Genomic DNA, 15,100 nt, shown 5'->3' on the forward strand with positions numbered 1-15,100 from the left:
TTGAAAATATGAATGATTTGAATCAACATTTTATGCCTTTTAACATGACTTTTACAAAATATTTTCATATGGCTAATGGCCCTCCATAATTTTCAAGTCCAACTTAGAGATAACTTCAACTTAGGATCTTTGTGAAACACCCCCAGATTACTTCAACCTAAAGAGGAAAGTTAGATAAGGTCAAATCGTGCCAACCACAGGATTTTAACGTTTTTCAACGGTAATCCACACCTCCCCGCCATCTTTGTTTACAAGATGCGATACAAGGCCGTGAACGTGTTCCGGTTTCTGACCCGGGACCACCTTGACCTTGAAGGCACGTATGAAGACCGCTAGGAAGATGGCCACTTCTTTGTAGGCAAACTGTTGCCCGGGACACACCCGACGACCGGCGAAACCGAACGGGTGGTAGGCATCACGAGGGCGCTTTTTCACATTGGCTGCGGAGAAGTTCTCTGGATTGAAACTACAAAGGCAAACAGATAAATAATAATAATACTCAGTTTTTATATAGCGCTTATTAGAATCACTAAGCGATTACAAACTTGGAGATTATTACCCCGGCTTTAGCTGTGCTGCCATTGCGGCGCTCTAGCATTTCAAAGAATTAATTCCTGCAAGGTACCCATTTACATCACCTGGGTTGAGTGTGGCAAATGCAGATCAATGTCTTGCCAAAGGACATTAGTGCCGCGGCAGGTCTCGAACCAGGGACCTTGTGATTGACAGGCCGGTGACTTAACCACTCGACCATGGCACCTCTATGAATCAGTCTGAATCTAGCAATGACTAAAAATGATCTGCCATCTCCAATAAGGTGTAGATTAAAACAAAGATAAATCCATTTCAATGCCACTTTCACACTAGATTGCACTGCATGCGTGTATGGACATTCCATTCCACACATACCAATCCTCACAGACACATGTATTCAAATTCAACCTAGAAACATTTATCATGTTTTGCAAAGAAACCAAGACATTTACAGAGTTTTAATAGCAAAAACAAAACTTTTTTCGAACAGTAGCAACTGTATTGATCATACTACCTACGGTAATACCTTCTAGACCATTTCGGTAGCTCATTATAAATCACAGTTAAATGATCCTTCATCAATTTAGACACCGATAAATGCATTTATATATGTATGCATTTTCAATGTCTGTTATGATTATTGTATTTTCCTTTCCTTAAACCATATACGTGTATTGTATTTCATGTATTGTGATCTTCAAATCACTACGATTTGCATTTTTCTGCTTTTGATTTGAAATTGGAATTGAAAATGAATGAATGAATAAAATTTCAGTCTGGTAAGTTTGAGACTGTTTCTTGTTCCAGGCCACAGCGCTCCTTGCAAGACCATTTTTATTTCTGTGTTTAATATAGATTTCACTCACGTTTTGGGTTTGGGAAATACTTCTCAGACTGGAGCGAGACACCAAGCGCATGAATTACTGGAGTCTGAAATGAGATAAAATATAATATTCATTTAATTGTTATTACTTATATAGTAGGATAACGGTTGCACCATGTGAGAGAGGGGGAGGGTTGGGGAGTCCTGAAAAGGACTGTTGGTAATCTTTCTTTGAGCTTACAGTTCTAAAGAGCAACCTCTCAAATACTGTCAATATTAACTCTTTATATAACAACAACAACAACAACAGCAACTACAATAATAATAATAATAATAATAATAATGGATATTTATCTAGCGCACGTTTCCAAAATAACGTTCTTTTTTGCTTATGCAAACATTTAGAAACATTGTGCCCCCTCTTGAAAAAAAATGAAATAGTGATTTGACCTACCCCCTTGGGAATGACATGACCTCCGAGGACGACGTCAAAGTCCTGGTACCTGGCAGCGTAGGGGCAAGAATGGAGACGCGTAGGGTTTCATCTATAACCTGCCTCATGTACCTGGTGAAAGAAAACCATGTAAAGAACATTGTTGAGTCAGTCGATTAAAGGGACTCTGTAACATTGCTTCAGATTCTGAAACAAAATCCTGGATTTAGCTCATGCTGCAATCATAATTATAAACCTTTAGGTCAGTCAGGAATCCCATGACTTTTACAAGCCGATCGCCTGTCTGATTATCAAGATATTTATGATGGGAAATTGAAATGTCATTTTTCGTTTTCCTAACGGTTTTTATTACACTACAGTCTATTGGGGAAAATGAGTACTGGGTATGGTCAAACCAGTCACTAAAAGATTTTTACTTTTTTGAGACACTTCATGATATTTCAATTGCTATTTTTGGGGGGTTTCAAGATTACACAATACCACAGACACTGATAACAACATGTAGGGTCATGCATCTCAGGTTTAACATTGTTAAACCATGCCTTTAAAGGTACAAAGCATATGAAGAGTAGGCATGTTTTTTAGCAAATGAGACTGATTTTATAGGTTTAATGACCTCCCCCGATGATTTCATAAAGATCAAAGTAGGCACCATCATAACATATTGCCTATCTTTCATTGGCTCTTAAACTATCATTTCTATCAGACTTTCCCGTTCTCGACCGGTGTCATGATTTGTAAGGGACCCGCAAGTGCCTCTGCCGCATACCCATGGCCAGTTCTGGCCTTCACTGTTGAATTCTATTGAGGTGATAGCAAGAATTGAAGCCTTACGATGGTATTCTCGAAAGCGGACTAACTTTAGTCCATGGTTTAATTCTCTGACTAAGTATGGAATGCCAAGTGTCCATATGAATATATTTTTGAATAATTTGATATGTCCCTAAGTTACCATGATAAATAATTTGTTCATAGTTATATTGTTGTCTAATAATTATGTTATTCCATTTCATTTTAATTTAGTGACAGATTAAATTATTCAAAAACATATTCATATGGACACTTGGCATTCCATATTTAGTCGGAGGATTAAATCATGGACTAAAGTTAGTCGGCTTTTGAAAATACCACCTTTAGTCACTTCCATTTGTATGCCACGATAAACCACTGCAGCAAATAAGTATTGGCGATAGGGTGAATTATCTATTTATTTATTTATTTCTGATATTTATACAGGGTGGCACATATCACCAATTTGGTGGTCTTCCATGAGGCCCTGTTTTGTAAGAATAAAACAAATAACAGCAGCAAATATGTGAAATCTTACGTCATTTCTGCAATGTCTTCCATGCTGACCTCTCCTGTCTTGCCCACGATGTCGATCACATGATTGTAAAGCTTCTCCTGGATCTTATCATCTTCAGCCAAGAAGAACAGTGCCCAGGCAAACACTGAGTAAAACAGAATGATCAAAAGAATACAAAATATTATATGAAAGAAGTAAAGATGTCACTATATACGTTGTATTGTATCAAACTGGACCGTAACAAATTTGAATCTCATAATATTTGGAATAAACCTGACAATCTCATACCTACATGTAGTAAGTAAAGATGTCACTCTATGTCGTATTGTATGAAACTGGACCCTAAAAATGTGAAATCTGATCATATTTGGAATACACCTGACATTCTAACTCATACCTCAAGTCATGCCACCTGACCGACTCCTCACTAACCAATTTTTGGCCATGAGGGGTAATGTCATTCTTAGCTTGGTTTCTCGTAGGTCAAGTGCCACTTGAGGAATGGATTTCTTTGTGCAACCCAATGGATTTGCAAAATGACCCATTCTTCTGGTCTTGATTAGCTCCATGACAACAGTTTTAAAGGTAATACAAAGTTTTGGGAAATTTTGAAAATTGGGTGGATAGTGACTCTTTACCATTTTGATATATCTGGATGCCCCTGTGGATGTATTATAAGCACTAGAAAATTTAGCCCCTAAAACACTTCTGTTTTTCGAATAAAACTGAATATAAAAATTTACCGGTGCTACCGGTAAATTTTGATAAATTTCAAATCGCGCCTACGGCAGTACAATGGTAGCTGCGGTCATGAAAATCTCAGAATATGTAGTTGTGATATATAATTTCCAAACGGGAACAGCTAATCGGTCGATTTTAGTCAAAAACATTATTTTATAGCTTAATAAATTTTTTGACCTTGAGAGGGAGCTATACAACATAAAGATTTTATTATTTACAATTTCATAACTTTAGACTCAATTTCAACCGCGACAACGATCACTGACTATTGTAGGATCGCATATGCTTCCAATATGTTCATTGGAACCAAATTCATGACCCCCATACCAAAACTTTGTATTACTTTTAACACCGGTATGAATTCACCTTGCACTGGAAACTAAAATGATTTTGAAGCCTTTTCTAAATATGTTTACATTATTTGTGTGGCATTTAAAGAGTTATAAGATGATGACATGGATCCTAATCAAATCATTGGTCGAGAGCATACACGTGAGCAGGCATTTATTTTGCCTAACACGTAATTTGGATAATGACCGGTCATTAACAAATGCTAATGACCGATCATTAGAAAAATCATGTTATAAAATATTATTTTAGAAAACAAATAACACATTATCTTAAAAAACAAATAATACACATCATTTTGTTCTGGCATTAGTAAAATTACCCACACTCGGTACCTCCAAAACAGTCCAAAAACCCTTGGCTATTGCCTCGGGTGTGTTAGCCTGTTCCAAAGGTATCTTGTGTGGGTAATTCTTACTAATGCCCTTACTGCTGTGTTTTATTTGTATATTATTTTAGACCAAGGGGGAAAAAAGCCTGCCACTCACGGTTCCCAGAAGTATGGAATCCACCGATAACATAGGTAAGCAGATCAGCCTGCAGTCTCCCTGGGGGATAGTCAGCCTTGAGGAGTACGTCGATGAAGACTTCTTTATCTTGACTGGGTGGATTAGATCTGCGGAACTTGATCACAGCTTGGATGGTAGCATACATTCTTTCTCTGGCTGAAATTACCATACAATCATACAAGTTATTCATTTAAATTAAATTAAATTCAATTCAATTCAATTTTATTTCGTCCAATCATAACATGGAAATTCATTGTGGGATTTTACATATTGTGTTTACATTAAAATCATGTATAAAAAGACATCAAAAGCATGACATTGAAATAGGAAATAATTACATTCAAAATCGGTTAGAAATTGGAAAAACATAACATGACATTGACACAATGCACAAATATACATAGTAGAAATATAATTATATTCACTAAGACATACAACAGCATTTTCACACAGGAGTTAAAATTCTTTAAAGCTGGTTAGTTTAAAGAGTTTTAAACTAATCAGCTTTATATATATCATTCACACACAAAAAATTTCAGTGCGCTTTAAACGCTCAGTAGGGCCATTGCGCATTTGCGAGCAGTCACTGCTTGTAAATGCGCAATGGCCCTACAGAGCGTTTAAAGAGCAGTGCACAGTCAAGTTAAGGACGTACATCCGTTCACACACAAAATGTCTTGCTCTCTAGATATGGGCTTCGTATCTGCAGCCTGCTCTGACCGACATTTAGATTGCGACTTTGTTTCCATCCGAACATCATATAAACAACGTTCACAAAGGGAAAATCTACTTTAAAGCTTTTTAGTTAAACAGCTTTGAACTAATCAGCTCTAGATATGATGAATTTTACCCCTGTGTGAAAAGGCTGTTCGTTGGGTGCATCCAGTGCATGAGCCTGAAATGAAATTTTGGAGTGTCATATGTGCTGTAAAATATGAAGCCTAAAAAGGCGTGAAACCGACAAGGATGTGTCACGCCTTTAAAACTTGCATCCCTGATTCAAGACACACAAATTGTGGAAATTTGCTATCTAATAAAAGTTATTTCAGATATATTTTAAATGTACATCTTCAGTAAAATACCAAGCGAATATAAATCAACATATGACTTCTGCTACTTTTTAGCAAATTCAAGAAATCAAAATGGGAGCATTTAAAGATTTATTCAGTGGCCTTGTAAAGATAAATATATGTTGTGATCCATCACTTTGAGCAATAAACAACTCAATAAGTAAGTAGCCCTAAAGCCTACTAGAGGCCAGAAGGCTAATGATTATTAAAGGTCGATGTTCACCCAATTACCAAAAGCTCAACACGATCCATTGCTACAATTGTACAGTAAAGAAAGTTTGCACATGGATAGCAGCTTTTGCAGCAGGAAATATTTGCAAATTACACAATGCCGATTTTGTTATTCATATTTGTTTTATATAAGACGCTTTTATCGATCTGGACTACTTGGAAATTGGGTGCAAGACTTTGTACACACAATTTTCAAATGTTAGAGTAAATTTGCATTGATATAAAAAGTAACAGCATTATCAAATTAAAGAACAACTGAAAGTCATGACTATCCAAGAAATATCCTCATGAAAGGATTGGCAAAATGAATTTGCCAAAATACCCTCTTAATCACCTTCTTCAAAAGTCTTCACTCTGTTACTTCCTTCATCTGGCATATTCCCATCAAGTCTGGCTTCCATCTCACCCCACACCTATATCCAAAATAATAACAATAGTAATAACGACAGCAACAACACACAACAATGATAATGATAATATGAGATGGTGATGGTGATACTACTACTACTACTACTACTACTAAAAGGGGAGTCTTGTATATTGCTCATGCCCCCACATTGCCATTTCCGGCGAATTAATGTCCTACCTGGTACCAATTTACATCACCTGGGTGGAGTGTGGCAAAAATAAATCAATATCTTGCCAAAGGACATAAGTGCTGTGACAGGGATTTGAACCCTGTACCTTGTGGTTTATAGTTAGTGATGTGAGTTAGCGTTTAATTTCCTATTCGTCTACATGTGTAGTGGTGGTTCGTGCGTGTACACAGTCACAGCACTATTTACAGTCCGGAGACTTATCTATTTAAACATATTTTGTGGCTTACATCCAGTAAATAAGATCAAGTGATCGATCTGTATTGAAAAACAAGTCAGAAAAAATCTTGGAACCAGCGGGAATTGAACCTGCACATCTACTGCTTGCTGGGCAGCGACTCTTCCTGGGTGTAAGCCACAAAATATGTTTAAATAATTGAAATTTCTCCCAGGAAGCATTACATTTACAAGCAGCCGTTTTGTTCTTCTTTTAGGATACTCACAAAGTCGTAGTCTTTCCTGAAACTGGTAATGCTCTTGTCATCCTGGAAATAGTCCCCAAAAGAGGTCAACATGATCCCCTTGATCGCAAGACCAAGACCGGTGCCATGCAGAGAAATGTGCTCTCCGGGCGGAAGGGCTGAAATCTTCTTCACCAATTGCTCTGTGATCTGTCAAAAATGTCAAATAGGATATGGTAAACAAGATTTAACTCACTTTTGGACATTTTAAGTTTTTCGATCGCCAAAGGTCGCCATTTTTGCGATTGCCATCATGCCATTTCATTCATGCTCCCGAGGGCCCTCTAATCCTATTATTACTACGGCTTTAGCCGAGCTACCATGATAAGGCACTCAAGCATTCAAGGAATTTCTTCCTACCCATTTACTACACCTGGCTGGAGACTGGCAAATGTAGATTAATATCTTGTCATCTGGAAGACATTATTGCCACACCGGGATTAGTGTCAGAGCAGGACTTGAACCACGAACCATGTGATTCACAGCCCGATGAAGTATCCACTAGCCCTGGGGAGTGTTTTACAAAGACTAATATCTACCTCAAGTTGGACTTAAAGCTAAAGACCAGTTATGGTCATGCGATTGCATTGTGAAAGAAACATTGTGGAATCGATCAGAAAAGGTTGATCATCTAGCATAGATGCACTGCAAGGTTCTGGAATCATCAAAATGATAAGAAATTTGGCCAAGTCTTCATAAAGTTAGAATCACTGTACACAGAAAGATGTATAAGGGACTACACACGTGCGCGACACGTGGATTTGTATCTCTCAAAAGGCAAGAGATACACTAATTTACCAAATATATCAATTAGTAGGCGGTTTCCCGTCAACATTTTTATCATCATGTATTATTCAAAACATATTCTTCCACATGATTGGTAATAAGAGCTTCCATTTCATTTTTTGATATTGGGCCGGGGTGTTTCCAATACTGGTCTTTACCTTTAGCTGTGGCAGGCCATTCATGCCACTGTTTGCTCTCACCATTTACTGACAATAATGAGTGACATTGGTCTCTCAAGGGACATACAAATCATGGTCATAAATCTACAGCATTTACATTTTTTGATAAAATATTATCTAAAGATCATAATGGTAAGAGTAAACAGTGGCATGAACGGCCTGCCATAGTTAAATCCAACTTAAAGTCAATATTAGTCTTTGTGAAACACTCCCCAGGGACCCGTTTCACAAAGCCTTTTTTCAATGACAAAAATCAGTGACAAATCTGCTGATAACCAATCAGAAGCAAGGATTTCAGTAGCTTATAACAAAAACTGTCATTTGTTACTGATGACAAGTTTTGTGAAACACTCCCCCGGACACCTCTACACCACATCATCCTACCTTGTTGAAGACCCCAATGAAGTTCTGGAGTGCTTGGAATCCAAAACATCTGTCGGTTAAGTCTCGTCTCTTCCTACCATCACCCCCGTTTGCATACTGGATGCTGTCAGGTGTAATCAACGGTTCAAACAGCTTGAATAAGAGGGCTGTAGGTTCCAAAAGAAGTAATTTGATATATTATATTGTTCCTTCTCATGCTTATTTCCTATCTAACGTGCATTTCTCTTTCCTTATCTTCTTCTCAACCCCACATGCCGCTCATCATTTAGTATTATTTTCTGTACCCTCGATCTCTCACTTCTTTTGTCATTGTCTAATCTTTGTATTATGACCATGTTCATCTATCTTTGTCGTGTAAAGTATTGTCTTGTCCCTTTCTTGTCTCTGTTGGCATCCCCCTTTTTCTTTCCCCTATTTTGTAGTTCCTTTTGTAGTTACAGATTAGTTAATTTAATTACTCATTATTCCTAAGTTTCATTTGAGGTGTTCACACTTGTACAAGCATTGCTGTTTAGTGGACCCCTCTGTTTCCAACATGCATTTCTTAAATTTGTTTTAAATGCTTATAATTGATTTGTAATGTTTTGTTGGAAACATGAATAAATATGAAATTTGAAATTTGAATTTGAAATACACACACATGAAAATATATGTTGCCTTTGATAGGATTGTATAGCGGGCAAATGTTGTTTATCTTTTGTTAATTTTTACATACTTATGTTTGATAAGGGTTGCTGTCTAAGAGAAAGTAGTAATTACGCATATGATTAGGAATGGAGTATGAGTTATATGATGTGGTAATAGGGACTTTTAGATTCTGCACGACGAGAATGTGGACTGCCCTTTTAAGGCAATGTGACGTCACTGTCAGTGCCTTAAAAGGACGTCACATTGCCTTAAAAGGGCAGTCCACGTTCTCGTCGTGCAGAATCTAAAAGTCCCTAGTAGTGGTTTGTGGAGTCATTCTAGCTTGCGCCTTCATCACTTTGTGTGTTATCTGTGTAAGGTTTGTGTAATGTATATTTTGCAAAAGTGGATCTGAAGGTTTTCCAGAGTTTTTGCTCTTTGGCTTTTATCTCTGTTTTTTTAAACCCTGGACCTACAAGTGTACTTGTTGCAGAGTAACTGAAATAGGGCTCTCAGGAAAAACAAATATTTTGTAGAACAGTAAGATACATTCGGGGAAATATAGTTTAGTAAAGTGAAGAATGTGTAAAAAGCCTAATGATGCGCCCTGCACGGTGCATTCGACAACACTTGGTTTGTATGTAGGATGTCACGTTAATAAGCGAGTTCGTAATTAGGATTTGCGCATGGGCAGATAAAGGTCATTCGTACCCAAATTGTAAGATCATTGAGACAAATACTCGGATCATGCTCATGAAAGTTATGTAATCAGTATTCATTTATGCACCAACAGTACATTTATCTGATACACAGGTGGAAGTATTCTTCTCAAGAGGCAAACAAAAGGTATTCATGAAGCACCTCCATCACTTTGGCAGTGATTATTCTAAAATGCACAAGTGGGATGTATCCATCGTGTCTAAGATCTGTGGATATTTTGGGGTCATGCGGTCCAGAGCTATTTACAAACTCGCTTATTATTGTTATATGATAATAAAACTTGTGTATACATGAAAAATTGAATGTACACTGTTAATTTGACAATCCATGCCCTAGCTCCCCCTCCCCCTAACGGAACTCTGAAACTTCTCTTTTCACATCAAAAGGTAGCCCGGCCCAGTCCCATCTGCTCAAAAGCAATGTCGGGTAACGAACATTTATCTTACGGCACCCTGAGGTACATTCAAACTTGGTCTGTACAATGCGTCTCAGAGTTTATTTTTCAATGAATTTAAAAAAAACAACTTTATATCAAAAAGATTAAATTCTTAGCATGAAAATAGAGTATCAAATAACAAAGAGCTCCCTCCTCCATCTTAACATTCCTACAAATATGCAAGACAAATTAAACTACAAATCAATTTGACTTTGCTTGATGTACTGTGCAGTCTACATGTATATTCAGCATTGATGTCTCTCAGACAGAAATATAAAAATATGATATGATATAAAAAGTTGAAGACACCATTAAAAAGTTTTCTACATTGAAAACGAGTGAATAACGAGTCCTGTTTTGATGTGATATAAATAGGTGAAGACACCATTAAACAGTTTTCTGTATTGAAAACGAGTGAATAACGAGTCATGCGCGATATCTATCAGGTCCAAATATATATAATAATTTACCAAATATATCAATTAGTAGGTGGTTTCTTGGCAATATTTGTATCATCACGTATTAGTCAAAACATATTCTTTCACATGATTGGTAATAAGAGCTTCCATTACATTTTTTGAGAGGGGGGCGTTTCCAAAACTGATCTTTACCATTGAAAAGTTATCTGGATTGAAAACTTGTGACTTACCAGGCCTGTTGAAGACTGCCTGGTGTTCTTTGAACAGCTCTGGAGACGTTATGCTGACGCACAGCTGATCGGTGAAATAAAACGACGCAATGTCTCCATGCTCTGCGTGAAGCTTCGTCAGGAACTGATGCAGGCTCCCAGCATCACCGATCTCATCTAGGTTGCCCTTCCTGTTAGGGAAAACAGAATTGGAGTAAAAAAATGGCAGAGGAAAAAAGGTGTGCCTACATTATAATCCAAAATGGCGGCTCGCATGTTTTGCCTCTTCTCTTAGACTAGTATAATTGATTTCTCAGTCATGTAAAGGCACTTAATATTAACAAACATGGTCTACAACAACTCAGCTATGCATTTTTGTTAGTATTTGATAGCCCAAAACTTGACAAATTTCGGCTTTTTTTTCTCTTCTGATGATTTCCCGATCATTTTCATTGACCGGCGATCAGCCAATGATCAGCCCGATCCGATTATCCGCTCCAAGTTTATACAAAAATGCAAATCTAGGAATTTCAATCTCAAACCTAACAGAAGACCTGTTCAATACGACTGGATTCATGGAAATGCAGGTTGTTAGGTCTGCATAAGGGACAAACTATCTACGATATATACTCACACCGGGTCTGATGGTTCAAGCCCAGGTACAGTTGTAGTCTTTTGAGGAGTTGTCTGTAAGATCAAATATTACAACAATTTTTGTTTAAATAGAAATAACTAATTTAAAAAATACCTTGAACTTCCTCCCTGACTCTCAGGAATTATATGCTAAACTTTTTTTCTTTTCCTTCCTTTCTTTTCTTGTTGAAACAAAATAATACTCTTCAAGTAATTTACATAGTATCCAATATCCATTCCCCCATGTTACATTAAAACGGAGTCATAGTTGATGCTTGGAAGTTACTTAATTACTTTGATTGCTTTACGGTATTGTTCTATTTTTGATTTTTGATTTCTGATTTTTGATTTTTTTTTTTTACGGGGGTGATTTTTTTGTTAGTTTTTTTTGTTTGTTGTACGTTTTCTCATTGTATGATAATTATTACACCATTGGTGTCCAGGTGAAGTTGTTTTTATCTTGTAAACTGAATGTAATTCAGCATACGGGCTGCCAGGTTAAGTATTTTAATCAAATCATAGGGCCTATACCATCATAGAAGAAGTTTACAATAGACCAGTGTACAAGCAAAGGCTTACAAAGGTGATGAGACTACTTACAGGATATATGTAGATGAGCAAACCAACTAGAAGAATTATGAAAGTCACAGCAAAGATTGCAAAGTCCAACATGATGATTTCTCTGGCGTCCCAGTGACAAAGATGATGTGTAACTTGATCAGATAAAATTAGTCTGAAAAAGATGATGATTTAGATTTTAGGATAAAGTGGAAGAAAAACATGAAATTTTAACTAAATCTAGGAAAACTCCTCCTCCTCCTCCTCCTCCCCCCTCTCCTCTCCCCCCCCCCCCCCCTCCCCTCCTCCTCCTCCTCCTCCTCCTCCTCCTCCTCCTCCTCCCTTACCTCCACCACCACCACCACCACCACCACCACCACCACCACCACCACCACCACCACCACCACCACCTCCCCCTCCTCCTCCTTCTCCTCCTAATTTCAAGTGGTTGGAAAGATGCCAAGAGGAGTCAAAAAACATTGTAAGTCAAAATTATAATTAATATCCTTCTATTACGAAAAAATGTGACCCAGTCCGCTGTTTGAATCATTTTCAAAAACGGGCCCTGGACTCTGGAGCTAAGTGTGAGTGAGAAAGGGTTACCAATGCAAAGGCATCTGTCAGTATCATGTCGGGTAAGGTTGACAAACTCAGGTCAGTTTTATTTAAGAATTCGGCATACTCGTGATATAGGCCCCGCAACTGTTTTGAATTGATTATAACTTCAGCCAACTCACTATATATACTCGTGATCGAGGCCTCGCGCAACGGCATTGCGCGCACTTCAACATAGCAGCGGGGCCTGTATCACGACTATACTTCTATACTCGTTATCGAGGCCCTGCGCTACAGCATCGCGCGCACTTCAACACAGCAGCGGGGCCTGTATTTTGATGTTTCATTAAATTATTAAAGAAAGAAGACGATTCATTGTACTACTCTCGACTCTTTATCCTTGTCTGAATTCAGTTCCTCCCTCCCGCGTGAGGCGCGGAAGCTTTGACGTTTCATTAAATTATTAGAGAAAGAAGACGATTCGTTGTACCATTCTCAACTCTTAATCCTTGCTGAATTCAGTCCCCCCCCCCTTCCCACGCGAAGCGCGGAAGCTTTGATGTTTCATTAAATTATTAGAAAAAGAAGACGATTCGTTGTATCATTCTCGACTCTTAATCCTTGTCTGAATTCAGTTCCCTCCCTCCCTCCCGTGCAAGGCGTGGAAGCTTTGACGTTTCATTAAATTATTAGAGAAAGAAGACGATTCGTTGTACCATTCTCGACTCTTATACCTTGCTGAATTCAGTCCCCCCCCCCCCTTTTTCGCGCGAAGCGCGGAAGCTTTGACATTTCATTAAATTATTAGAGAAAGGAAGACGATTCGTTGTACCGTTCTCGACTCTAAATCCTTTTTCTTCCTACGTCCTCTTCCTTTCTTCTTTCTCTTTTTTTTTTTGGGGGGGGGGGGGGCGACCACCTCCACCACCTCTGGCTAGGCGCCTGTATCCTCTCTGTCTCTCATTATCGCTCTCTCCCACTCTCTTCTTCTTTTTAGCACTTTTGCGCTTCGCGCTTAACATTTACTAAGCTCGTTGCTGCGGTTTTGCATTTGGCGCACTGCATTTATATGATGCTGTTGATTGAATAAATTGAATAAAATCATCAATTCCTAATGAAGCCGTATGAGCGAGAATTCAATTTAGATCTATTCTTGTCTCATAATCATGTACGGTCGTCTCATTCACTTCGAAGTCTATTATTATGTTATTATGAAAATGAGAAAGCAAAATGTGTATATTGATGGTCATCTTGCGAGTAATAACCATTATAACTACTCTCATCGGGCTATATCATTAATTAATTATCCCCCAATCCCCCCCCCCCCCCGGGATCGACACAGGACCCATGTATCACACGACAAGAGGATCCACATGCATCGTAGCTTTAAATTAATAGCGTAGCGCCAATCTAGACAATGTCAACAATGCAATGGAAATGCAATGCCAATATTGCCACGAATCGATTGACTACCAGAGCAGAGGCAGTGCAGTTGCACTGCGCGAGTGCTGAGCTGAGCTGTCTATAGAGTAGCAAAGTCAGATCTTGTCAGTGTTTATTCTGCAAATGCATCAATTTATCACTTACAAAATCCCATTCTATACTGAGATAAAAACGATCAGCTTCACCAAAAAACGCAAATTATACCTAGAAATGAATAAGCTAAGCCTAAACTCACCTCAATTCAAGAGCGGACCTCGGTGTATCAAGAAGAGCCTTGGCAGAGTATGGAAAGCCATAGATATCCTCGATTTTTTATTTTTTTAATTTGCCTCGATGAGATTCTGTAGCTCAGCTGAAATTTTTCATAAAAAATTATCCACGAAATAGATAATAATAAAAAATAAATGATCTCTGAATACACGTAATGGAGCATAATATATTATATTGATCTTTTTATTTCTCCTATGGCAAATATCGATCATACAATGAGCATATTATGGCCCAAATATATAGGCCTATATTTACTCAATTATTTACACACGTACCGTTCGCGGTATATAGCCCCCAAACGCCAAACGCCACGTATCATAAGCACCAATCAGGCGTATCCAGTAGGCATATATTAACAAAGAAGAGGAATTAAGGGAGGGGAAAATAATCGAATGAATTAATGATTTAAATTATAGAAGAAGAAACAAACATTAGGCCACAACTCGTTTTTTTTTTTTTTTTTTTTTTTGTGGGGGGGGGGGGGGGGGGGGGGGGTAAAGTACAAAAAGGGTGTTATAAACTACTGGGGGGGGGGCAACAGCCGGGCGCCTAGCCTTGCCATAATGTATCAGTGAGATCACAAATCTATAAAATGACAATGGTAATGACGATTGACCAAGTCCCGAGTCAATTACCGAGGAGAACGGTTTAATATAATTGATTTTTGTTACAGAATACCTGGCACATAATAATTATACATATAAATAGCTTATTTTTTTCTTTAACCATTGCAAGTCTATTTAGAAGAAGAAGAAGAAAGAGGGGGTCACTAAATCGGGTCAATATACTGATATCACTGAGATTAATA

At 37.9% G+C, this 15,100-nt stretch overlaps 1 protein-coding gene across 1 annotated transcript; it reads right to left on the bottom strand.

Annotated features, from left to right (window-relative positions):
- Positions 1–433: 433 nt before the first annotated feature.
- LOC588102 (cytochrome P450 20A1) lies at positions 434–14,329 on the bottom strand. The gene is made up of 12 exons (XM_787803.5): positions 14,258–14,329; positions 12,067–12,199; positions 11,468–11,520; positions 10,855–11,024; positions 8,423–8,568; positions 7,056–7,223; positions 6,351–6,429; positions 4,695–4,871; positions 3,139–3,262; positions 1,812–1,922; positions 1,401–1,464; positions 434–466 (listed from the first exon to the last, which is right to left on the bottom strand). The coding sequence occupies exons 2-11, from the start codon at positions 12,136–12,138 to the stop codon at positions 1,455–1,457; spliced, it is 1,110 nt and encodes a 369-aa protein (XP_792896.3). The 5' UTR covers positions 12,139–12,199; positions 14,258–14,329; the 3' UTR covers positions 434–466; positions 1,401–1,454.
- Positions 14,330–15,100: the final 771 nt, after the last annotated feature.

Source organism: Strongylocentrotus purpuratus, unplaced genomic scaffold (assembly GCF_000002235.5).
Source record: "Strongylocentrotus purpuratus isolate Spur 01 unplaced genomic scaffold, Spur_5.0 spur5_scaffold_19, whole genome shotgun sequence".
Classification (NCBI taxonomy): domain Eukaryota; kingdom Metazoa; phylum Echinodermata; class Echinoidea; order Camarodonta; family Strongylocentrotidae; genus Strongylocentrotus; species Strongylocentrotus purpuratus.